Source organism: Myxocyprinus asiaticus, chromosome 18 (assembly GCF_019703515.2).
Source record: "Myxocyprinus asiaticus isolate MX2 ecotype Aquarium Trade chromosome 18, UBuf_Myxa_2, whole genome shotgun sequence".
In the NCBI taxonomy this organism is placed as follows: Eukaryota; Metazoa; Chordata; class Actinopteri; order Cypriniformes; family Catostomidae; genus Myxocyprinus; species Myxocyprinus asiaticus.
In genome coordinates, this window is record NC_059361.1 from 40,739,045 (window position 1) to 40,765,674 (window position 26,630).

General features: G+C 37.7%; 1 protein-coding gene across 2 annotated transcripts in view; it reads left to right on the forward strand.

Moving 5' to 3' along the window:
* The window catches only part of LOC127456325 (dmX-like protein 2), a 115,084-nt gene that overhangs the window by 12,180 nt on the left and 76,274 nt on the right, over window positions 1-26,630 (forward strand). For both annotated transcript variants that reach the window (XM_051724764.1, XM_051724765.1), the window contains exons 2-8: window positions 8,740-8,865; window positions 9,315-9,386; window positions 10,039-10,117; window positions 14,483-14,630; window positions 16,214-16,280; window positions 17,725-17,897; window positions 17,989-18,166. In XM_051724764.1, the coding sequence (XP_051580724.1) occupies window positions 8,740-8,865; window positions 9,315-9,386; window positions 10,039-10,117; window positions 14,483-14,630; window positions 16,214-16,280; window positions 17,725-17,897; window positions 17,989-18,166 (843 nt within the window). The remainder of the gene's footprint in view (window positions 1-8,739; window positions 8,866-9,314; window positions 9,387-10,038; window positions 10,118-14,482; window positions 14,631-16,213; window positions 16,281-17,724; window positions 17,898-17,988; window positions 18,167-26,630) is intronic.

Genomic DNA, 26,630 nt, shown 5'->3' on the forward strand with positions numbered 1-26,630 from the left:
TTAATACTGTGTATTGCCCCCTTTAGCATCAATGACAGCGTGCAATCTTTTGTAATAGTTGTCTATGAGGCCCCAAATTCTTGCAGGTGGTATAGCTGCCCATTCGTTTTGGCAAATGCCTCCAGGTCATGCAAAGTTTTCGGTCGTCTTGCATGAACCGCATGTTTGAGATCTCCCCAGAGTGGCTCGATGATATTAAGGTCAGGAGACTGTGATGGCCACTCCAGAGCCTTCACCTTTTTCTGTTGTAACCACTGGAGGGTCAACTTGGCCTTGTGCTTAGGGTCATTGTCATGCTGGAAAGTCCAAGAGCGTCCCATGTGCAGCTTTCGTGCAGAAGAATGCAAATTGTCTGCCAGTATTTTCTGATAACATGCTGCATTCATCTTGCCATCAGGTTTCACAAGATTCCCCGTGCCTTTAGAGCTCACACACCCCCAAAACATCAGAGAGCCACCACCATGCTTCACAGTGGGGATGGTATTCTTTTCACTATAGGCCTTGTTGACCCCTCTCCAAACATAGCGCTTATGGTTGTGAGCATAAAGCTCTATTTTGGTCTCGTCACTCCAAATTACAGTGTGACAGAAGCTGTGAGGCATGTCAAGGTGTTGTCGGGCATATTGTAACCAGGCTTTTTTGTGGCATTGGCGCAGTAAAGGCTTCTTTCTGGCAACTCAACCATGCAGCTCATTTTTGTTCAAGTATCGTCGTATTGTGCTCCTTGAAACAACCACACCGACTTTTTCCAGAGCAGCCTGTACTTCTCCTGAGGTTACCTGTGGGTTTTTCTTTGTATCCCGAACAATTCTTCTGGCAGTTGTGGCTGAAATCTTTCCTGGTCTACCTGACCTTGGTATCAAGAGATCTCTGAATTTTCCACTTCTTAATAAGTCATTGAACAGTACTGACTTGCATTTTCAAGGCTTTGGATATCTTTTATATCCTTTTCCATCTTTATAAAGTTCCATTACCTTGTTACGCATGTCTTTTGACAGTTCTTTTCTGCTCCCCATGGCTCAGTATCTAGCCTGCTCAGTGCATCCACGTGAGAGCTAACAAACTAATTGACTAATTATACACAGACGCTAATTGCAATTTAAAAAGCCACAGGTGTGGGAAATTAACCTTTAATTGCCATTTAAACCGGTGTGTGTCACCTTGTGTGTCTGTAACAAGGCCAAACATTCAAGGGTATGTAAACTTTTGATCAGGGCCATTTGGGTGATTTCTGTTATCATTATGATTTAAAAAGGAGCCAAACAACTATGTGATAATAAATGGCTTGATATGATCACTATCCTTAAATAAAAGACAGTTTTTTGCATGATCAGTCATATTTTCAAAATCGATGCCAAAATTTCACAATTTCTGCCAGGGTATGCAAACTTTTGAGCACAACTGTAATGTATTCTGTTACACTTTTTTTAACACATAGTAGGCAAAATACTGTCTATTTTGCAGTATTCAATAAGTACAGCAGTAAGCTCGTATTACATTCCAGTCATAGCCATTATCTATGGTAATTGACAGCCTGCTAAATGTTTAGTTCCTAGACATTCAGCTGGGAAAAAAAAAAAAAAACTGTATTCCTTTATCATAATAGCTGTGGAGCTGTTGTTTGTTAGTTTATCTGTGGCTGTGTAGTAGACTATTGATGAGGCATGTGAGCTCAGTATAGGGTGTAGAATAGCTGATACACTACAATTTAAGACCTTTTGCTCTTCGAATGGTGCTGTTAATGCTAATCAGTAGCTGCTTAACAAAGAGGAATAGCCCTTTATGAGCTTAAACCTTTGAGTGGGCCTAGTCTTGATCTCTGAAGAGTATTGTAATCACTGCACACCTGTCAGATTACACATGCTAACAGGCACGCTGAGCTGAATCAGGCAGGATGTGTCAAGCTGTCTTCTCCAGCAGGATCATGTTCTCTGAGTTTGATGAATGATGCCTTGCTTGAGCCGTGCTCAGTCTCATAGCACAGAGGGACATGAATGATTGTCTGCTGCACTCAACACACACACACACACACTGGTGACACAGGCAAAGATTGATAAAAGGTTGTTTCCTAATTGTTTTCCTAATTTCTGTTCATTTTAGTTCAATTCAGTTAATATAGATCCAATTCATTTCAGTTAATTTAAATTCAGTCCTATTCAGTTGAGATAATTCAATTTCAGTCCAATGCAATCCAATTCAGTTAAATTCAGTTCAGTTTTGTTTCTATCCAATTTAGCTCAATTCAGTTCAATTCAGTTCAGTAACATTCAATTTAATATAGTTCAGTTTGGTTCCGTTCAGTTCAGTTCACTTTACTTCACTCAGTTAAATTCACTTCATTTCAATAAAGTTAAATTCAGTTCATTTAGAGTCAATTAAAATCAGTAAGTACATTTCAATTGAGATCAATTTGAGTCCAATTTAGTTAAGTTCAATGCAAGTTAGATGCATTTGAGTTCAATGTAATCCAGTTAAGTTACATCCAATTTAGTTTCATTTCTGTCAAATTCAGTTCAATTCATTTCCATCCAATTCAGTTCAATTCAGTAAAATGTTATCCTGCTGAAATCATTTCAGTTCAATTTAACCCAATGTAGTTATATTTGATTCAGTTCTGTTCAATTTGAGTTCAATTTAATCCAATTTAATTATGTTCAATTCTGTTTTGTTTCTATCCAGTGCAGTAGAATTAATTTCAGTACTGTTCATTTCAGTTCAGTTCAATCCAATTCAGTGAAATTCGTTTCAGTTCAGTTCAATCAGTTTTGATTTTGTTCCATTCAGTTGTTCACTTCAATTAAATTCACTTAAGGTGCACTCAGCGATTCTTGAGGAACACTGTTGATATTCGAACTCAACTGCCAAAACAAACACACCCCTCCCTTCAGTGCTTCTTTGGAAGCTCTGCCCCCCACCAGCTCCAGACACTCACAACTCTCCTGCTACTAAATCTAACATCACAACAGCAGCATATATGGGTTCTGTGGAACATAGCAAAATTTATGTTACCCACCTATCAAGAAGAAAAAGAGCATCTTCTGCATCTGTCTTCAAGCCTTTTACCTCTTGGTGGTCTCTCCACCACTGAAAAACCTCTGTGATGTTGACGCGGCTCCTAGCTCTTGACTTATCATAATCCTTCTTTTTTAGATTACATTCGTCTGACCTTTTTCTCTCGGTCTGTTTCTCAGCAATTTGTCCTCCTTGAAGTTTAGAAAGTTCGCATCAGCCAGATTTGCCATCGTTCTTCTAATTAATTTCCCTCTCGCTCTGCCCCCACCCCCCATCCTGTGCACGCGCAAGAACCACCCCCTGTTGCTGATTGGCTGGAGTAGTGTTGTGTGGATCGGTCTGATCCACTTTGTTTTTGTCCCATTTACAGAGCCAGAGCTGTGTACAAATACTACATTTTTTTTCAGCCCACCCACAGAACGGACAGCTAGCAGACTGTGAGGAGATATTTGCAGAATTTGACAAAAAATGTATTGGATTAGAATTACTGAGTGCACCTTTAATTTCAGTATAATTCAATTCAGTTAATTTAGATTAAATTAAATTCAGTAAAGTTCAGTTTAATTTAGATCAATTTAATTTCAGTCCATTTCAGTTAAGATGAATGAGTTCAGTTTAATCAAATTAAGTTTAATTCATGTTTGTTTCTTTCAAATTCAGTTCAGTTCAGTGCAATTTAATTCAATACTGTTCAGTTCAATTTAAATTAGTTTAGTTCAACTGATTTCAGTTGAATCCAGTGCAGATTCAGTTAAGTTTAGTTCAGTTCTGTTAAATTTGAGTTTAATTTAATCCAGTTCAGTAATGTTCTGTTGTTTCTATTAAATTCAGTGAAATATACACTATATTGCCAAAAGTATTCGCTCATCTGCCTTTAGACGCATATGAAATTATGTGACATCCCATTCTTAATCCATAGGGTTTAATATGACGTCGGCCCACCCTTTGCAGCTATAACAGCTTCAACTCTTCTGGGAAGGCTTTCCACAAGGTTTAGGAGTGTGTTTATGGGAATTTTTGACCATTCTTCCAGAAGCGCATTTGTGAGGTCAGACACTGATGTTGGACGAGAAGTCCTGGCTCGCAGTCTTCACTCTAATTCATCCCAAAGGTGCTCTATCGGGTTGAGGTCAGGACTCTGTGCAGGCCAGTCATGTTCTTCCACACCAAACTCGCTCATCCATGTCTTTATGGACCTTGCTTTGTGCACTGGTGCGCAGTCATGTTGGAACAGGAAGGGGCCATCCCCAAACTGTTCCCACTAAGTTGGGAGCATGGAATTGTCCAAAATCTCTTGGTATGCTGAAGTATTCAGAGTTCCTTTCACTGGAACTAAGGGGCCAAGCCCAGCTCCTGAAAAACAACCCCACACCATAATCCCCCCTCCACCAAACTTCACAGTTGGCACAATGCAGTCAGACAAGTACCGTTCTCCTGGCAACCGCCAAACCCAGACTTGTCCATCAGATTGCCAGATGGAGAAGCGTGATTCGTCACTCCAGAGAACGCGTCTCCACTGCTCTAGAATCCAGTGGCGGTGTGCTTTACACCACTGCATCCGACGCTTTGCATTGCACTTGGTGATGTATGGCTTGGATGCAGCTGCTCGGCCATGGAAACCCATTCCATGAAGCTCTCTACGCACTGTTCTTGAGCTAATCTGAAGGCCACATGAACTTTGGAGGTCTGTAGCGATTGACTCTGCAGAAAGTTGGCGACCTCTGCGCACTATGCGCCTCAGCATCCACTGACCCCGCTCTGTCATTTTACGTGGCCTACCACTTCGTGGCTGAGTTGCTGTCATTCCCAATCGCTTCCACTTTGTTATAATACCACTGACAGTTGACTGTGGAATATTGAGTAGTGAGGAAATTTCACGACTGGACTTGTTGCACAGGTGGCATCCTATCACAGTACCACGCTGGAATTCACAGAGCTCCTGAGAGCGGCCCATTCTTTCACAAATGTTTGTAGAAGCAGTCTGCATGCCTAGGTGCTTCATTTTATACACCTGTGGCCATGGAAGTGATTGGAACACCTGAATTAAATTATTTGGATGGGTGAGCGAATACTTTTGGCAATATAGTGTATTTCAGTACTGTTCAGTGTTCAATCCAGTTCAGTGAAATTCTATTCTATTCTGCACAGTTTAGTTCAATATATGTCAGATTTGTTCAGCTGAATTCAGGTAAATCTAATTGGATTCAGTTTAACTCTGCTCAATTCAGTTCAGTTTACAGTATTATATTATTATTATTATTATAAAAAGTTGTAATAGAACAATGCATCTCTATTGCTGAACAGCTATGCAAGGGCAATACAAAATAAAGAAAAATAAGACCAAAACAATAATATAGGTAAATAATGACAGAACCATGATATTTACTAGTGGTAAAAATCAGTTTCTCAGTATAATACATCCATCCATTTATAAGCTCTCTATTGTACTCGCACTCCTCATAGTAATGTGTGTTTGTTTAGTAGTGTCTATAATGGCAATGGGTGTCATTTTAAGCTTATTTGCTTTCAGAGCCTCTCTGCTGCTTCACATAAATAAGTCATAGAGAGGATGAGAACACACACACATGCACGAACGCACACACATACACAACGGGTGCAGCGTTCAGCCATTCAGTCTGGACTGATTAGTTGCTTGTGGCAACACTGCGTGTGCGCGTGTGTGCGTACGTGCGTTTGTGTGTGCGTTTGTGTGTGCTTGTGTGTGTGCGTGCATGTTCAGCATTAGTGCAACAGTAAAGATGTAGTCAAAGACTGTCTAAATAGTAAACTAGGGTTCTGCATACTGTGCATAGTGTATACCGCATACTTCTTTTAATAATAGTAAGAAATAAGAAACACTTCGCAGTATGCAATGATAAATGTTTAAAATGTGACCTCATCATGTTACATGAGCCACAAGTGAGTGGCATCCAATTAATATCTATAAAGTAAAGTTATTGTGCATGTTAATAAAATGTTCTGTTTGTGTCTGGTCAGATAATGAGTCAAGAAGTAAATGTTAAAAATCACGATAGATATTAGTTCATTCATCACACTGAAAATGAAAGGTCAAGTCAAGCACATTCCATTGTGGGATGCAATATTGTTTGATGTGTGCTGTGTTGTGTACGTTGTGCACAGTATACACTACATACTGCCAAAAAATATATAAGTGTAGTATGCTATTCTGAACATACTGTAGCCAGAGACACCGAATAGAGTTGAACTGAGTTTTTGCAGTAGATCTGCTCCAGAAGGACATGTAACCCAGATAAATACAAGATGCTTCAGTAAACTTAGTTAGATCAAATGGGCACATCTGTTTAGAGACCATCATCAACAACAGACACGCGAGAGGAGAACGCTACAGTGTGTGTGTGTGTGTGTGTGTGTGTGTGTGTGTGTGTGTGTGTGTGTGGAGTGGTGCATATTCTTCATGCACTATGTAGAGTGATGCACTCAAGTTGTCAATGTTTGACTTGTGGTTTGCACATTTTGCTAAATTGTATGAATATGACCTTTTTGACTTGCTTGTTTCTCTATCAGCAAGTTGTTTTTGGGTAAGACACATATTGCTACATTTGTGTTGCCAAAGCAGTTTGTTTAACAGTGGTCATTGAAGAAAAACATGAAAAAAATTTGAAAATGAAATATGAAAGTGACATAATAGTAATAATACAACAGCAAAATGAGGAAGTGCAATCTGTGTTTCTCTTCTAGGTAGGCAAGTTTTTCATTGTTAGTTTGGGTCATTTTTTTTTTGTCTGGATCAATAGTTATTTAAAATTGGATTAAAAATGCTAATTACACAAAACAATTATGTGAATACACTCTTTGATGATGAACATGTTTTGAGTTCATGACATGAGACATGAGTTCAAAGTATTTATTTATTTATTTTCAGGGCTTAAAGTAAAAAATCTCATGTTGTGTAACTGTCCAGAGACAGGAAATAAATAAATAAATAAATTCTCATAAAATTGATGTTGGCATGCGTAGTGCATTATTCAGATTTTATTAATATTAAATATTATTCATATTTGAAAAGCTTTTGTCCTCCTGATCAAAGTCTGGTGGTGTCACCAACATGCAGGTAGCCATTTTTTTGTTATGTGGAGAAAAATTAAAGGAAATAAAATCGAAGACCTCAAAAGATGCTCTTGACTGTTTGTGAAGTTTAAAAAATATATATATAATATTTTGACTAAATGTGCTGGTGTAACCGACTAATTAAGTACCAGCACCAGCTAGTCGACTATTAAAAAAACACTACTCAAATATCACAGATTACATTTTCTTTGCTCATATGCCTGCCGTGAGCAGCGCTGAATTATACCGTACTTTCCTCTGAATCTTTCACCAAATCTCACTGGGGGACGCTGTGGATATGTGTTGTGGAGGTGTTGGATGAGAGAAAGAATAATGATGCCATCTTTGACCGAGTGTGGCAATACCTGTAATATTAAGTTTCTTTTTTAATTGTGGTCTATTGGTATTTGATTCTTGTTGGAGTCATGCATACCAACGGATGAGGATCAGCTTTTATGGTGGAAAGAAAAGAAACTTTGAAGCGGTACGAGAAACTCTGAAACTTCTCAGACAAGTATGTGTGTTAAATAAATAAAAAAAACTTTCACCACTTGTTTTTCTGAGTAATAACATGTGAAATGATAAAACTGTGATAGCCTTTATGTAGACTCAGGGTTTATATATGTGCATTATTCTAAAGCCGTCAGTATTGGTTTCTATTTTAGCTCCGGATGAGTGCAAATGTTTTTTACTGTTATTTTTAAATATTTATTAATGAATATCGTTAATTAAATTTTTTCCCCAAAAGAAAAGCAACAAGTTAGCTTATTTTGAAATGTTAATGTTTGTGAATAAAACAAACTATAGATTTCACTCAGGTGTCATACGTGTTACTTTAACTTACTGTAGGCTTCAATTTACGAGTAATCGATTACTTGTTTTTTTGTTGGTTGGAGTACTCGACTACAAAATTATTCAACATTGCCCATCTCTAATTTGGACATTTTGTTCAGGACAAATAGAGAAACCCTAAGAAAATGTCTTAATAATTATGACTAAAAAATTAATGATATATATAATATATATATAAGAATAATTACTGGAAAAATAATGTAAAAACTTTTTTGAAGTTGTGTACACTCATGTATCCAAGGTGCACGAAAATTATTTAAATAATTTTTACTTGATGGTTACACCACTTGACATTTTTAAAAGATAGATTTAAAAAAAGATTTTAAATCATTTTATCACCTTGGACAACCTTGTCATCAAATTTGAAATCTATCTTTCTTTGGGGTTGAATTTCTTATTTATTTTTTTATTCAGTCATGATATGCAGCTCAGTCAATATTGTATGCTTAGCACAGGCATAGCATAAGTAGGCTAAATTAGTTTTTTAGTTTGCATCCTGCTATTGTGTACAGTCTTCTTAGGGCTTATAATATTACATTTACAACATGGCTCTGTTTGTGTTTCCCAATAATCCAGATAATAATAGTCAAAAGTGAAATTATTTGCATTCACTTTAACTCTGATCTAGAACCTTAATCTGCAAGTGATTATTAGACATTATAACATCCTGTTGATTGAATGGACTGTTGTCTTTTTGTTCAACTTTTGATATTGTAAGATATTGGAATGGCATGAGTTGTAAGTGTTTGCATGATTGAATAAATTGATTTCTCTCTTTTTATGCAGGCGTATGGTTCAGGATGTGATATTGTGATCCTCGCAAGTGATTTTGAGTGTGTTCAGATCATTCCTGGAGCTCAGAATGGGAACATCCAGGTGGGCTGTGTGGAGTGCTCTCAACAGCTCGGCCGGGTAAGAGCAAACAATACATTTACATTATATTTACATTTATGCGTTTGTCAGTGTCTTTTGTGCAAATGAGGAATACTTCAACAAAAGCAATTCATCCATTCCTCAAACACTTCGCAGTTCAAAATTTCACATTTGACCAACAACCTTGTCAGTGGGTAATAGACATTTTCTGTTTTTGAGTGAATTTTGAGGAAATATTGTGTAAAAGTTCATTTAATATCAGCAATGTTGTGTACATTTCTATAGCTACAATATTAAATTGTATTATATATAATGTATCCCTCATTGAGTTCCCTTTCTAGCTATTGGCATCAATCGTTGATGATTGGACACTATCCACTTTCACGCATGAAACCCATTAAATAGCAGTAAAATTTCCTGATTACAATTAGTTTCTCGTTGCTGATGGTAAACCTTCTCTTCTAAAATTGTGTTTATTTCATTTTTAGATTGCTGCTTCTTATGGAAATACTGTGTGTATTTTCGAACCAATTGCTTCCAACCCAAAAAAACGTCACAAGGTGAGTTTAGCCCTGGAGGACAGTTTATCTCAGATAGGCTAGTCATAGTTTGGTGATGTACCAAAATAATGATGTTAAAAGCACCTACGATACATGCATTTAAAAACTGTAATGACACTAGTCTTTCTACAGTATTGGTAGCTTGATTCATTACCTGTATGCTGTCTGACCTACAGTCGGCGGCTTTTGAACGCTTGCATGTGTCTTTGCAGGTGTCAGATACACTTAGTCAAAATGCCATCTTGGCGAAGTAATAATGTAAACACAGTTGGTTTGTCTTGTGAATGTAAACAGGTGGAACAAAACAACCTGTGCATTAAGTCTTGCAATGTAAAAATGCACCCTGTGGAAAAAGACCTGCTGCTGTCTGTGATGTCATTACTATTAATCAAGCAACAGTACTGACAAGACAAAGAGGAAACCACACATTGCTCTTCATTTATTTCTTTGTTCTTTATTACTGACTGTTACTACTGATATTTTGGTATTGTGACAACCCTAGTGTTTCCTTTAAACACTTGACTACTTAGTTTTGGTATTTTTTTACACTTCAGTATTTATTTTATAAGTGCAGTATTACTGTTTAAATGTGCATTCCTGTGTTTAAATCAGCTGATCTGATGTTTTATTTGTATTTTTTATTTTTTTACAGCAACTCAATTACCAATGGCAGAAGACCGGTCAATTCTTCCTCAATGCTATAACGTACAATCTGGCCTGGGACCCCCAAGGTTTGTGTGAAATATTCACTGTGTAAACAGATGAACCGAGTATTTGCTTTTATGACTTTTTTATGTGGTCTATGTTAACAGAGGTGAACAGATTAATTAAAATGTTATAAACATGTTTATATAATGACACCTGTAAATTAGGTCTGTCAATGTATTATCATTTTTAATAAAATTAATTACATGATATTCTGTACGAATGAATTTATCGCATATATCAATGGTTGCTCATAAAGGCCCCCCAAAAAGATAATTCAGTATATAATAATTTAAATAATATAATATAATATTTTATATTAATACAATATTACAATATTGTGGCAGATACATAAGTAAAGCATTGGTCAGACAAAATATTGCATTGTGTCCACTAATGGTGGGCGATATGACCAAAATCTTATATTACGATATGAGTAATTTAATATCACGATTACAATATATTAGGGCTGCAACTAATAATTATTTTGATAACAACTAATCTAACGATGTTTAGAACGATTATTCGACTATTCGGGCGATTATTGCAATGATTAATCATTAGCTCTTAACCGACTATTTAGTTTGTGCCCCAACTTAAAAGGATGTATGAAACGTGCTAACTAACAATAAAGAGGACAAAATCATCTTTTAAAAATACCTCTAAATGACTCACTGAATTAAAGGGAAAAAATACTTTTTATTAAGTTTAATTCAGTAAAAATTCACTGCAAAAAATCCCTATTGTTATCAAGTGTTTTTGTCTTGTTTTACATTTAAAATGATCTAAAAATCATTAAAACAAGGTACATTTACTTGAGAAGCAACATATAAGATATTTAGACTTGCTTTAAGAGAATGTATCTTAAATATAAGTGTATTTTTTACTTGGTTATACTTCTGCCAGTGCAGTAAAGACAAAACATACTTCTATTCAAGATCTATTCTCTAAAAGCGAGTGTAAATATCTTATATGCTGCTTCTCAGGTGAATGCATCTTTCTCTAAAGGATTTTTAGATATTCTAAAATATTTGTATTTTTAATATTATATTCAACATTCTCATATAAAACAAATTTCTTCTGTAGTGTAGCTGCTAAAGAAAATGTATGTTGTTTTAAAGGAGTATTACTTATTTATATTGGAAAACAAGTCAAAACAAAAACAAATCAAAAATTGATTACCCTCTTTCACCTTTCTGTTCACTTCAATCCATCTTTAACTCACAAAAAACAAACTCTCTCTTATTAATAAATCTGCGTATTGCCAATTTTCTTCATGATAAGACATATATATGAAGATACAGTAAGTCACGAGCCATCACGTTATAATCTAGCTGCAGCAAGCGCGTGAGGGACGAGCGTCCCTGCGACAGAGTGTGCCTCAGCCGGATGCGGTTTCTATCTCTCCCCCTTAGAACGGGACATTCCCGCAACTCATGGAAGAGGCGCTGACCACACAGAGAAATGACATTTTCGGAGTTTGTAGTTATTTACATGACCTGCTTCCATATTATTTGAACTTTAATAAAGCTATAACACATTAAATATAACTACATTAAAGATGTAACGCCGGGCTGTTTCCTTTAAAGATGCTCGACATGCAAGTTTTGCTTAAACTGCTCCACTTATTCCACAACGAGAGTGCTTCTGTATTTACTTATTTTGTATTTTTGCATAATTCCCTCCCTAATACTTTGTGATCTACATCACCTGAAGCTGTTTGGAATGTTTAGAGTGCATCTATTCCTTGAGCTGTGTAATTCTTCCTCTCCTCAATCAGGCGCGAGCTACAGTGCTCCTCTTACGTGTCATCATTAGTTTCAAATGATCTCATTTTACGTTAAATGACATCAAACGACTATTCGACAACGAAAATTTTTGTCAACAATTTTTTATTGTCAACGTTGTCGATAACGTCGACTAATCAATTCAGCCCTACAATATATATATAAAAAAATTCTGGAAAATCGATTAAGTAAGGAATAATTGTCGACAGACCGTTGAATTATAAAAAAATTATGCACACCCAAGGTGGTAATACTCCTGCACGTCGTGACTGTTACAATTCGGGTGAGCATTATTTTTCAGTAATTCAACGGGCCGGAGTCAATTATTCCGTTTAAACCATGGTTACCACACTTTTTTTTTTTTACTTCAAGATGCTTTGGGGAAACTAAACTAACTTTATTTAATTAACAGCTTATTTCTTTAGGGCTAGTTATATGCTGAGTGTACATGAATTCAACATACCTTATTACTGAGGTGGGACTGTGCTGTTACTGTTTGTTACTAGTCCTTAACAAATATTATTCTTTTCATTAGGCTATATACTGTATTTCCTAATATTAAACATCATTGGAACAGAATTTAGTAAGGGTGTATGATGTGTTTTTAAAAACCCTTTATTTTGGTGCATGACAGTGTTGTAGCTGTTTCTTTGTCAGTTGTGGTTAGAATGTCAGGCTGTCTATCCGTTTGAGATGTTTGACTTTGTCCAAAGCGCTTCTAAGGTAAAAAAAAAAAAAAAAAACCTTCTCAGAAAAATTCAAATAGGCCAAGTAGGTTTTGTGGTCTGCTCTGCGATATTGAGAAAAGCCGGAGTAACGTGAGTAATCCCACTCTCCACCGTTATGCCTCTGGAGCAAAAATATTGGGTAGCCTGCTAGACTCGTGCACACTTGCATGCTTTAGAGATAGCACGCGCGAAACTCATTGAAACACAGATGCGTATGTCAGATGAAATTTGATAGCTGTGCCCACACCGTGCACATGGATATTTACGTATCGCAATATATACAATTTTAAAGTAATATCACACGATTATAAGTACTTTATGTCCATATATCAGCACGGCTGTGATTCTGCACGGCCTCGTGCCCCACGTAATCACAGACATGCTGATAGATGATAGATGAAAACAGCACGATTGTGAGTGTGGTATTGCTTTTATACAACAGTTAAACAACAGTTAAACAAATACATAAATAGGGAAAAACTAGGGACTGTCCAAAAAAACAAAAAACTAAGTTTTTATGTGTGGAACTACTTTCTTACGGCACAGATTCAGGATATGCGCCCAAGCCTCCATTACTATTTCAAAAACCAAATTTTAGAACTATTAATCAAAGCTTGCGCTGTTTCTAACAAGTTATTGGAGAAACAAGGAGGTGTGTGTGTGCGTGTGTATGAGAGAGAGAGAGACTGAGTGTGTGATTACCTGCATCTGTTGCAGTGATGAACAGTAATGCTGCAGCTGTTATTTTAACTCTATTCCTCAGCTGTAGTGTGATAGTAATCCGCTCCGATCGTGGAGGACACTAGTTTCATTCTTGTAGATGTCTTGGGGAACTCTCTTATTTTGACACCAAAACATTTACATTTAGTCATTTAGCAGACACTTTTATGCAAAGGGCCTTAGTAAGTGCAGTTAGTGTGGATTGTTTAAGTGCTCACGGAATAGATGTGTTTTCAGCCGGTTTTTGAATGTTGAGATGGTTTTAGCAGATCGTGTGGAGGTTAAAGCTTATTCCACCACAGAAAAACAGAAAATTAATGATAGTGTAATGGACCTTGTGCCTCTTTGCGATAGGCCCACCAGTCGCCGCTCGTTCATTGACTGCAGAAAGCGAGTTGGGACATAGACCTGGAGGAGTCGATTAATGTAAGAGGCTACTGTTCCATTGGCTGTCATGAAGGCCAGAGTCAAAGCCTTAAATTTGTTGCAGGCAGCCACAGGTAGCCAGTGGAGTGAACAGAAAGCGTTCTCTCCTCCGCCATGTTGAAAGTTTGTCTTCTCCCAAAATCAGTTAGGTGCCCTGAGCGTGCTTGATTACGCTGTCTGTCATGACTCTCAGCTGTGATCGGCAGTAATGCTGAATCTGTTTAACTTTAATTCTCAGCTAAAGTGTAGTAGTAATCCGAGTGATCATGCGTTGAGAGACAATTTTGGATGACTTTAATGAAATTTGCGGACTGACTGACAACACACAGCTTGTCAACGTCAGCGCAACTCACTCAAAGCACACACAAGACAGACTTTTGTTAATACCTACTGGCTTAAATCTGTAATTTTACAGGGACGAATGAAAATTCACACATCTAGCTGCTCTTAAACATCTGCACTGCTCTCACACTTTAGTTTGGAATGCCACGAACACAAGTGGAGTGATACAAACAGTAAAGCGTCCCAGTGCTGATGGTGTTAGCTATCAGCAGTCTTGGAACAACTCTCTTCCAATCAGATTCAAGGACCGCAACTAGGCCTATATATATATATATATATATATATATATATATATATATATATATATATATATATATATATATATATATATATACATGCGTGTTAGTGTGTGTAATTTTAATTAATACTATGCCTCTCTCTCTCGCAGGTAATCGTATCTTGGCAGCCACTGAGTGTTTGCAGTTGTGGGCTCCTCCCACCAGTGACGTGCTGATAGAGGAAGATGACAGTCATCTGACTGATGACAGAGCTCATGAACTTGTACTCAACGACTGGAAATGTGTCTGGCAGTGCAAGTGAGTGCAGCTTCAGGCATTTAGACGTTTCAGTGTGCATATAATTCTTTGATGCTGCTTGTCTGGTTTGCTACATGTTAAGTCACATTTGATAAACTACACGGGTCTTATAATGCAAACAAGATATTTCTGACATTTTGGAAATACTGATCTACTATGTAAACATTAAGCGCTTTTCCACCATTGGGCCAAACGGTTCTGAGCACAATGAGTAACGATTCCAGTAGCATTTCCACTTGAGCACGGTACGATTACAGACATTTATCTGCCTGTATTTCTTACATTTAGCTAACCGTGCTGAACTGTGCTGGTGGAATGGTTTTAGTACATGGCAAATCAAGATGGTCAATTTGCCAACACCATGGTAACTCAGTTGTTTGTAGGTAGCTGGCCAAATTCGCTGATATTTGGGTAAAGTTAGTGTACGTGTATGTTATCTTCATGATTTTATGATGATGATTTTATGATGATGGTTTAACTAGTATAGTACATATTTTTCGTCAGGGAGGTAGATTACACTAGCTAGCTCATTAACTCTCATCTGATATATATATATATATATATTAGCAATATATTTAGCTAGTCTGGCATACACAACCCCTCAGCATATGATGGTAAACCTCTCGCCTTTTACTCTTGGTATGTGTGTGTCTTTACTATGCTTAAGCAGAGTAGAAACCAGATGGAAAAAGCAGTCCTAAAACTAGAATATGCAATCATCCTCCATAGCAGACTCACTATAATGCTAGCCTCTCATGCCATCGCCACCTGATGTATATGTTACATACATTCCTGATTTTGCAGCATCGCAATGGAAAAAGAAACCTTAACCATGCCAACTGGCCCGGAACGGCACTGTTTAGCAACGACCCCCCCTTTGTCCTGATTATGGAAGAGTGGTTATGCACTAACATTTACAACTGAGAATTTCCCAGATAATTTATTAAAATTAAGTTGCAAAAATTTCTCGTTCAGAAAACATGCAGATAGAAGTCTGCTGACATCACAACCATGAATACATTATCATATGACTGGCCACTTTTTACAAATCAACACCTATTCAGTATTCAGCAACTTGGCCCAACCTGCTGAACAATGAACTATGCCGACCTATGCTAAGTGAGATCAGCCAATAATAACAGACCTCATTTACATATAGAAGTCTTAAAGGGACTGTAACAAAAACAGCCTGTTTAATTCTAAGCGTTCGAGACAGGGAAACACATTTTTTCATATTAAACTAAAGTAGGACTACTTTTGGTGCAAGAAACCTTGAGTAATATTATAAGTGGACTTTAGGGAATAATGCAGTCAGGAACATTCTGCCCCATTGTGCTGCTGTAGGTACAGCCACATCTGTGTCTGCTTATAAACTGTTGCAGAGCAGAAACAATAGCAAGGAAATGAGAAGTGGAAGTGGATCTTCTTTCTCAGTATCACTGACACACTCACACTGCAGGTGTAACATGGGCTTTTTAAAGGAACTGTTCTTCAGCACTTGTAGCAAACAAGTGTGCACTTGCATGTATACCTTTTATGTGTGTGTTAAGTGCTCTGTGATTTGTGTGTGTGTGTTGTCTCAGGACCGCTGCTGCTGTCCAGATCACTAAATGGTCTCCTGATGGAGAATACTTCACAACTGCTGGCAAGGTACTACACACACACACACACACTCACACACACACATACACTATAGTATATGCTGTATGTGATTCTTTAATTAAGGGAACGTTTGTGTCCCCTAGGATGATTTTAAAGTCAATCCTATTTTTAATTAATTTGATATTAATGTGAACAGCTCATAATTTATTGAAGTTGTATTGAAAACAATTGGTAGCACTTTACAATAAGGTTCCAAGATTAATAAATGCTGTAAAAGTATTGTTCATTGTTTGTTCATGTTAACGAATGTTGTTAACAAATGGAACCTTATTGTAAAGTTTTACCAAAAAGTGAATATTTGGTTCTGATGGAAATAAGAAGCGACGTGAAGTCTCTGACGTGGCATTCATTTTTAGATTTTTACATCATATTCTAAGAGCATGTTTATTATGTGTCATTACCAAACTGGTTAGTATTTAAACATTTTAATTAAAAAGCAATCTCTTATTTTTGTTTGATCAATTCAGTTAATTGATCTTTTCCGACCTTTTCTGCAAAATATAATTACCATAACACACATTATCCTCCACACAATCACACATTATATAAAAATTCACGTGAATGTTAATCAAGCCCATGAAACCGTCCTGGACAGTTTTAAGATAAAACATAGTTAAAAAAGGGGGTTGTTAATCGATGCTTCTGTTGAAGCCATCAGTCCATGTTATTTCAAATACATTTAAAAAAAATTAGCTTAATAGCTTAATTCCTGGTGAAGAACTACACTACCCATGATCCTAGAGAAAAATCCACCAATCAGAGAATTGCAATCAACAAAATGCACCAGAAGAGCTCTGCAGCGACATCTCAGACTACTTATATATTTGCATATATCTGAATATATTTTGCAACAACATTAAAAGATATTGTTTCTATAACTATAATCAACAACCAGAATGTTTTAATTCAGTTACGTCATTATTAATGCTTCATGGACATACAGTTTGACAGTACACAGTGCTGTACCTTTGTCTTTTTGTCTGATTTATAAATAATTTTTTGCTTCAAATCAATGTTTGTAATGTTGTGATTCACCTTGGAGCTGATTGGTTTGGTTCATGGCTTAGAACTCTTTTATGAAGGATTTTATGAAATCCCTATGGACAAAAATCTGTAGGAAAAATGGCTGAAAAGGTGGGTGGGCATAGTTGCACTCTATTGAAGCATCACCCATGTACTAGATATTTCCTCCTCCTTGAATGTCTAACAATAGTGATCAGTGTGTTTTGTCAGCCAGGAAATTCAGTTGCACTTGTTGTGTCTTATTTTCACACTCTGAACAAGAAAAGCTTGTGATTCGCACATTTCGGCAAGTGTGAAACAATGTGAAAATACAATGGTGCATCCACCTCCTCCCTCTCTCTCTCTCTCTCTCTCTCTCTCTCTCTCTCTCTCTCTCTCTGCGCTCTCTCTCTCTCTCTCTCTCTCTCAGGATGACTGTTTGCTTAAGGTCTGGTATCCGACCACAGGCTGGAAGTCTGCAGTGGTGATGCCAGATGTAATGGATAAAAAGGCTCCAGCGGTTCATTTCTCATTCGTGTATCTGGCTCATCCACGTACAGTCACAGGATTCTCGTGGAGGAACACTAGTAAATACATGCCCAAGTATGTTCAACACGCCAACAGAATCGCATATTCTTTCATTCTCAATGTGAGTCAATGCATGTATTAATGCGATATTGTGTGTGTGTTGCAGGGGCTCAGTGTGTAACGTGTTGTTGACATCCTGTGCGGATGGCATCTGTCGTGTGTGGAGCGAGACCCTTCTGCCCGAGGACAGTCTGCTGGGGGCGCAGATCTCTGACAACAGCACCAGCTTCAGCTCGTCTCTGCCAAACACAGCTCAGAAAGACAAGATACAGAACGCTCTGGAGGTCAGTGTGCAGAAACACACTGGCCTACACATGCTTACAGAAATGTACACACTTACATGTACACTACTGTCAGAAGTGAACTTTCATATAAAGAGGAAGTATTTGTCCCCTGGAATTGATTTTCAGGGAAAAATTTTCCTTTATAAAAGCAATGATATAAAAACCATACAAAACCATATGAAAACCATGTTAAACGTTTATAAAACAAAACAAATAAAAACAAACAAAAAACAAGTAAAACCATTAAAAAAAACCCACTTCATATTAGCTACACAGTCAACAACTTTTGTCTCTAAGACAGTGTTTACAGATAATGTATCTGACAGCCAGTACAGTGTTGGGTGTAATCTGAATACAAAATAATTAGTTAATTTCATTACTTTTTTGTTGTCAAAAAGTAGTGTAATACATTACATTTTAAATTCTTCTAACTCAAAATAATTAGAATTGAAAATGTAATTTTTTTTATTAAGTAATCTGTCAAATAATCTGATTATCATTTTAGAAAAGTAATAAGTAATTTGATTTCTTTTTGAGTAACTTAACCAACACGTTTGAACAGCTACAGGTTACTGCAGAGACACTTAACACATAGCTAGATAGGCCTAGAATAGAATATTATTCAATATATCAAATGTTAAATTAATTGTTCACCAAAAATAAAAATTCTCTCATCATTTACTCGCCCACATGCCATCCCAGATGTGTGACTTTCTTCTGCTGAACACAAACAAGGATTTTTAGAAGAATATTTCAGCTCTGTAGGTGCAAATAATGCAAGTCAACAGGTTCCAAAACCTTTACGCTCCAAAAGCACATAAAGGCAGCATAAAGGTAATCCACAAGACTCCAGTGGTTTAATCCATGTCTTCAGAATGATATGATAGGTGTGGGTGAGAAACAGATCAATATTGAAGTCCTTTTTTACTATAAATCTACTTTCAAACAGCCCTCCTATGCGCATTTGCAAGAGTTCTTCTTCTGTTTTTTGGCGATTAGCATTCTTTGTGCATATCACCACCTACTGGACAGTGAGGAGAAAGAAAGAAAAAGGAGGCATAAAGGATAAATCAATCATATTTGCAAAACAGCCCAGTAGGTGGCGGTATGCACAAAAGGGGAAAAATAACCAGAAGAAGAACTCTTGATGAGAAAATTTACTTTTTGGGTGAACTAGTCCTTTAACAGAATAAAACAACAGAGAAAGTTAACATTGGGATATTGTTGCCCCCACATTTTAACAATGGTCCAGGCATTTTTGTCACTTTTGGATGCCATTTTTTTGCCCCGAGCCCTGGTTAATATCTGACACTGATGTACACACACTACGACTTCACAATATGCTCAAATAAACATATGATGATTGTGTTTTGAATTGCACCAGTGTTTCCAGCAACGCTTTTCAGCTACTGAATCTCCAGTGCTACGGTAAAAGAATGATACACAAGTTGTGAACTTGCAGGCTGAATCGGATGTAATAATATAAAAAGAGCATATGCTGCGAAATGACTGAAAAACAACGTGTCTTTCTTTTGCATTGTATAGGGCTAAATGATCCATTGAAATCATGACCTTGTGTAAATATTAAACCACAAAGGGCTGTGATGTAATCAGTCTGCACATCTCTGTTCTGAGCACACATGAGGCGGTTCTGTGCTCGCTCCACGAATTTCATCTCGGGCACAGAAAAACAGATGTGTTGTGTTTGATTCGGTTTTGTAACACGTGCTGAACGTTATATTTGCAGCACTCCAATTGTACTTTAATTGGCCACTGCATGTTACTATACAAATGCTATACATGTTTAAAATCTAAAACAACCCTCTGACAGCAGGTATTTGTGGACAGAAGAGGAGATGAGAGAATTTCACCACATTTGCAATGAGGCGTTCATTCAAAGGCTATTGTTAACACAGCTTCACAGTAAAGTTCCTGCAGTTTTCCGCCGAAATAAAGGTTTGAGGGTTTAACCAGATCACATAACAATGCCACATACAAGTTAACAAATTATTAGGGAAATATTACTTTTATAATAACAGTATTAATATAGTTATTATCAGTTATTATGATACAACTGTAAAATATTTCTTTAATATCTAAATGTAGAAATACTAACCATTATTATTATTATTATTATTATTCAGTATTATTCAGAATGATATTACAATGATATAAAATTCAACGTTTGCTGTACATTTTTGTTATTAAATAAATGTAAACATTAAAATGTTACTAATGTATAATCTAAATATTATAAATATAATAAACAATAAACTATATAAGTAATATAATGTGATATAGTTACAGATTTTCTAAGAATTGTATTATTTGGGGGGGGGGGTCTCCTGCTGCAAGAGCTGAATTCTGTAGGAAACACAGAATTGCACTATGATAAACAACTCAGATACTTAGACATTAAGGCTAAAATATCCATTAAAAAAAAGTATATTTTGAAATATTAAATTATCAAATAAATGGCTACTAAACTAAATCCAAAGTATTGCCAAATGAGAAGTATTGAATCATCTCCATTTCCACGCATCAGATCTCCTCCTCCTCACAGCTGTATGTGTGAAAACTAAAAACTGCCACACAAAAGCCTTTTGTCTCCAAGCAAACAACAGACAACAATTGCATAACCAGACTTTTGACTTGTGGCATTAAGTCTGAACCACATTGCAGCTCATTCTGGCCAATACCTGCTTACTTAGACAGAAAGAGACCTTCTCATAAGAGTAGTTCATTCACTGGTTGTGCTGTATATGTGCTGTTGCGTGAAACCAGCAAAGTCATTGCAATGAAAAGATGTAGGCTGGGTTTCCTGATAATGTTTCATCTTTTTAAGATCATCTTAACTAATGTTGTATGTTATTTTATGATGGAGTAACAATTGTTTTCCAAACCAGCATATATACTGCTCGTTATTGAATAGAACTTAGAATTTTAAGTGCTTTGTTATGAGTGCTGACTGGTCTAATGTGCTGCATTAATTTAAGGGGTCTGGTTAGCTCAGTAAGCAAAGACGCTGACTACCACCCCTGGAGTCGCAGGTTTGAATCCAGGGTGTGCTGTGTGACTCCAGCCAGGCTTCCTAAGCAACCAGTTGTCCCTGTTGCTGGGGTGGGTAGAGTCAGGTGGGTTACCTTCCCCGTGGTCGCTGTTTGGTGTTTCTCGGTAGGGCACGTGGTGAGTTGTGCGTGGATGCCACGGAGCCTCCATATGTGCTATGTTTCCTATGTAACGTGCTCAGCAAGCCACGTGATGAGATGCGTGGGCTGACTGTCTCAGAAGCGGAGGCAACTGAGATTCGTCCTCGACCACCCGGATTGGCGGACCAGTCAGGAGCTTCAGTTAATGTTCACATCAACCATCAGAATAGGGAATTTTTTTTTATCACATTGATTTAAAACGTGGCATGATTGTTGGTGCCAGATGGGCTGGTTTGAGTATTTCTGTAACTGCTGATCTCCTGGGATTTTCACGCACAACAGTCTCTAGAATTTACTCCGAATGGTGTAATCGGTGAGTGGCTGATCTGTGTGTGTGTGTGTGTGTGTGTGTGTGTATTATATATACACACACACAGTGGCAAGAAAAATGTTCTTTCATCTTCATATCACGTAAAAAAGTTTTATTTAAAAATACTATGAAACCTGAATGAAAAGTTACACTTCACTGAAAAAGAATCTGAATGAATGAACATTTGTCACAATGTTAACTAGGGATGTGCGCTACGACTAATTTGACTGTCTTTTAAACGGAAGTTTTGTAACCAACTAGTCTAAAGAGAAACCAATCATCAGAAAACAGTAAAAAAAAAAAATAAATGTTTCAGTGCGACCCATTTAAAATACTTAATCTATTCCAAATCCGATGCTAAATTCCACTGAAAAGGAGCATTTATCTGCAACGTGCTCAACTTGAATTATGATCATTGTACTTTAAATATAGAACATGACACGCATTCACTGAAACAACTAATAATACTTTCATATAAAGAGGAAGTATTATATTTGTATTATTAATTCTATTTAAAATATGTAACATTAATATGACAGTAATTTAAGTGCAGCCTCTGTAAAAAAAATATAAAGCCAAACATAAATGTGTAAAAATTATGATCAGTTTAATGGGGGGAAATATTAACCGACTAGTAATTCCAGTGTTGACTAGCAGCATCAGAACCGTTTAGTCCCTAACATCCCTGATGCCAACATTGTTCTGTTATTTTGTGTAAACTTTCTGTATTACATAAATAATTTTAATTATGCCTATACACTTTCAAATCATAAAAAAAAAGAAGGAAAAATAAATAAAAAGTGATACTGCTGCAGGAGCAAATCCTGGGCATGAACACATTTCAAACCAAATCCTCCATCTGCATTTAAATAGCAGAACGTGTTTCTCTCAGTGGAAACATTTACACTGCACATCGGTTGTTATTGATTGTGTTGTGTGAGCGACTGACAGAAATATTAGTGTTAATTCATCGATTCCCCCATTTGAAACTGCTGCACATGAGACATCTTTGTTTACATAAGCGCATCGAGAACACACCTGATACTGCTACATGCTTTGTGCCATTTGCGCTGTGGTGCATGCCCAAAGTTTAAACAAGGCAGGAGAAAAGGCAGAGGTGAAGAAATTGTGCACATTGGTTCTTGCGTGTATTGTCACTATTTTTGCTGTATGTGTGAAAGTGATTTGAGAAGAGGTCAGTCTTCCGTGCCCCCCCTTATAATACCTTCCCCCCACACTTTGAGAACCACTGCTTTAGGATATCTTGATAAACTCTCATGAACAGAGATGTTAACCAGCTACAATGATTCCTTTAAGTCTTTAGCTGTCACTGTGTTTTTTGTTCTTTTTTACCTCATTGAGCATTCTGTGGTGTGCCCTTTTTGAGTCATCTAGGCTGGACGGCCACTTCTAGGGAGAGTAGCCACAATACCATTATCGTCTGCATAGACAATTTGTCTAACTGTGAACAGATGAATTTCTAAGTTCTTCCAGATAACTTGAGTGTGTTTTATAAGTCAAAGTAGCTCTAACCCACATCTCCAATCTCGTTTCATTAATTGGATACCAGGTTTGCCAACTCCTGACTCTAATAAGCTTTAGTTGACGTCATTAGCCTAGGGGGTTAACATAGTTTTTACAACCTACAATGTGAATGTTTGAATGATGTATTTAATATGTACAGAACAAAACAATAATTGGTGTGTTATTAGTTAAAACAGATTGTGTTTATTCAGTCACTTGACTGAAATGTTTCTTATGATCTTAAACATTTTTGATCTGAAGGTGTATACTTAAATGTTTGAAATTAGTTTTGTAGACAAAAATATAATTGTGCCACCATATTAATTTATTTCATTATAAAACTAAAATGTAATAAAAAATTAAAAAAAAGTTTTTGAAATTGATGACTTGGACCAAATAATAAAGAAAAGCAGCCAATAAGTGCCCAACATAGATGGGAACTCCTTCAGTACTGTTTAAAAAGCATCCCAGGGTGAAAATGTCAAGAGTACATGTCTGAAAATTCTAGGCAAAAGGTGACTACTTTGAAGATGCTAAAATATAACACAGTTTTGATTTATTTTGGATTTTTAGTCACAACATAATTCCCATAGTTCCATTTATGTTATTCCACAGTTTTGATGACTTCATTATTATTCTAAAACGTGAAGAAAAAACATTATAAAAAAGAATAAGTGTTTCAAAACTTTTGACCGGTAGTGTGTGTGTGTGTGTATGTATGTATGTGTATATGTGTGTGTATATATATATATATATATATATATATATATATATATATATATATATATATATATATATATATATATATGTGTGTATGTATGTATGTGTATATATATATATATATATATGTATGATGTATGTATGTATGTGTATATATATATATATATATATATATATATATATATATATATGTATATATATATATAATATATAATATATATACACACACACACACAGTTGAATTCAGAAGTTTACATACACTTAGGTTGAAGTCCTTAAAACTCATTTTTTAACCACTCCACAGATTTAATATTAGCAAACTATAGTTTTAAGTCGTTTAGGACATCGTGCATGACACAAGTGATTTTTCCAACAATTGTTTACAGACAGACTGTTTCACTTTTAATTGACTATATCACAATTCCAGTGGGTCAGAAGTTTACAAAGTTAACTGTGCCTTTAAGCAGCTTGGAAAATTCCAGAAAATGCTTTTAGACAATTAGCCAGTTAGCTTCTGATTGGAGGTGTACTGAATTGGAGAGTGGTGGTGGCAGCATCATATTGTGGGGGTGCTTTGCTGCAGGAGGGACTGGTGTACTTCACAAAATAGATGGCATCATGAGGAAGGAAAATTATGTTGATATATTGAAGCAACATCTCAAGACATCAGCCATGAAGTTAAAGCTCGGTCACAAATGGGTCTTCCAAACGGACAATGACACCAAGCATACCTCCAAAATTGTGGTAAAATTGCTTACGGACAACAAAGTCAAGGTATTGGAGTGGCCATTACAAAGCCCTCCAATCTGAAAAAGCTTGTGCGAGGAAGGAGGCCTACAAACCTGACTCAGTTACACCAGTTCTGTCTGGAGGAATGGGCCAAAATTCGAGAAACTTTTTGTGAGAAGCTTGTGGAAGGCTACCCAAAATGTTTGACCCAAGTTAAACAATTTAAAGGCAATGCTACCAAATACTAATAAAGTGTATTTAAACTTCTGACCCACTGGGAATGTGATGAAAGAAATAAAAGCTGAAATAAATCATTCTCTCTACTATTATTCTGCCATTTCACATTCTTAAAATAAAGTAGTGATCCTAACTGACCTAAGACAGGGAATGTTTTCTACGATTAAATGTCAGGAATTGTGAAAAACTGATGTGTATGTAAAGGTGTATGTAAACATCTGACTTCAACTGTATATATATATATATATGTACACATACTGAATAAGAAACGGTTTTTAATTCTAAATTTCTAACCTTATTTGGAGCTAAGAAAACATCATGGTTACTTTCGTAACCTCCGTTCCCTGATGGAGGGAACAAGATGTTGTGTCGATGTAGTGACACTAGGGGTCCCTATACAAAACGCCACAACTATCTGAACTGTGTTACGTGAACTGGAGGTGTGTGACGGGCAGACTGATGTGTGCCTCATAACCAGCGCACCAGGCCATCACATAACCTCTGGCCATCACATAACTCTTTGGATTTGGACATCGAAGCACTTACCTGGCTCCTGCCGCCCACCATAAGATTGGCCGAGGAGGGGGGAGGAGGAATCTTGTCCCCGTAGTCCACGAACCAATCCCGTGTGGGCGTATTTGTGCCACAGCTGGGCGCACAGGGGTGGGGGGTCCGCCGCTGGACCACCATACCTGCCAAAATGGAACGGTGGACGGTGGTCGTGACGACGGCCGTGCGCACTGGATATGTGACCCAGGAGATGAGGGAACCTTTCTTTTGTCAGGCTTTTGTGTGCCGCAGCCTCCTGGGCATGCAGCGACAAAAGATTCTCCTCCCGGCCCTCCACCGGGGGATGGAGTGGTTTGTCGACCAGCCCCAGAGAAGTGGGTCTCCTCGCCCCTGGGTCACCCATCTCGGGGGCGCTTCGAAGCCTTCCTCGGGTTCTTAGCAGCCGGCCGCAAGATGGGTGGCGTCTGCTTCCTGCGGAGGGCTCCACGTCAGAGCTGGGCCACGGGGGCGGGCTGCGGCGGAGCTGGTGTTGTTGCTGCAGGAGGATACCCTTGGCAACGAGCAGACAGGGTGCGGGGTCTTAAGCTGCGCTGGGGCAGGATATGTTGTAAGGCCTCCGTATGCTTCTTCACCATCGAGAACTGCTGGGCAAAGTCCTCGACGGTGTCACCAAACAGGCCAACATGGGAAATGGGGGCGTCAAGGAACCGTGCCTTGTCCGCTTCTCCCATCTCGACCAAGTTGAGCCAAAGGTGGCGCTCCTTGACCGCCAGGGTGGACATCGCCTGCCCGAGAGACCACGCCGTGACCTTCAAGGCCCGGAGAGAGGTTGGTCGCTGAGCGCAGTTCCTGCATCAATCCCGGGTCAGAACTACCCTCGTGCAGTTCTTTTAGCGCCTTGGCTTGGTGTACTTGCAGGAGAGCCATGGTGTGCAGGGCGGAGGCGGCTTGTCCAACGGCACCGCAGACCACAGTCATCAGGGACGACGAATATCTACAGGCCCTGGATGGGAGCTTCAGGCGCCCGTGCCAGGTGGCGGCGCTCTGCAGACACAAGTGCACCGCGAGTGCCTTATCCACCTGGGGGATCACTGAATACCCCCTGGCCACTCCACCATCGAGGGTAGTGAGAGCGGGGGAGCTGAAAGACTCGGACCAGGCAGTAAAAGGTGCCTCAAGGTCTTGTCAGCTCCTCATGCACTTCCGGGAAGAATGGAACGGGGGC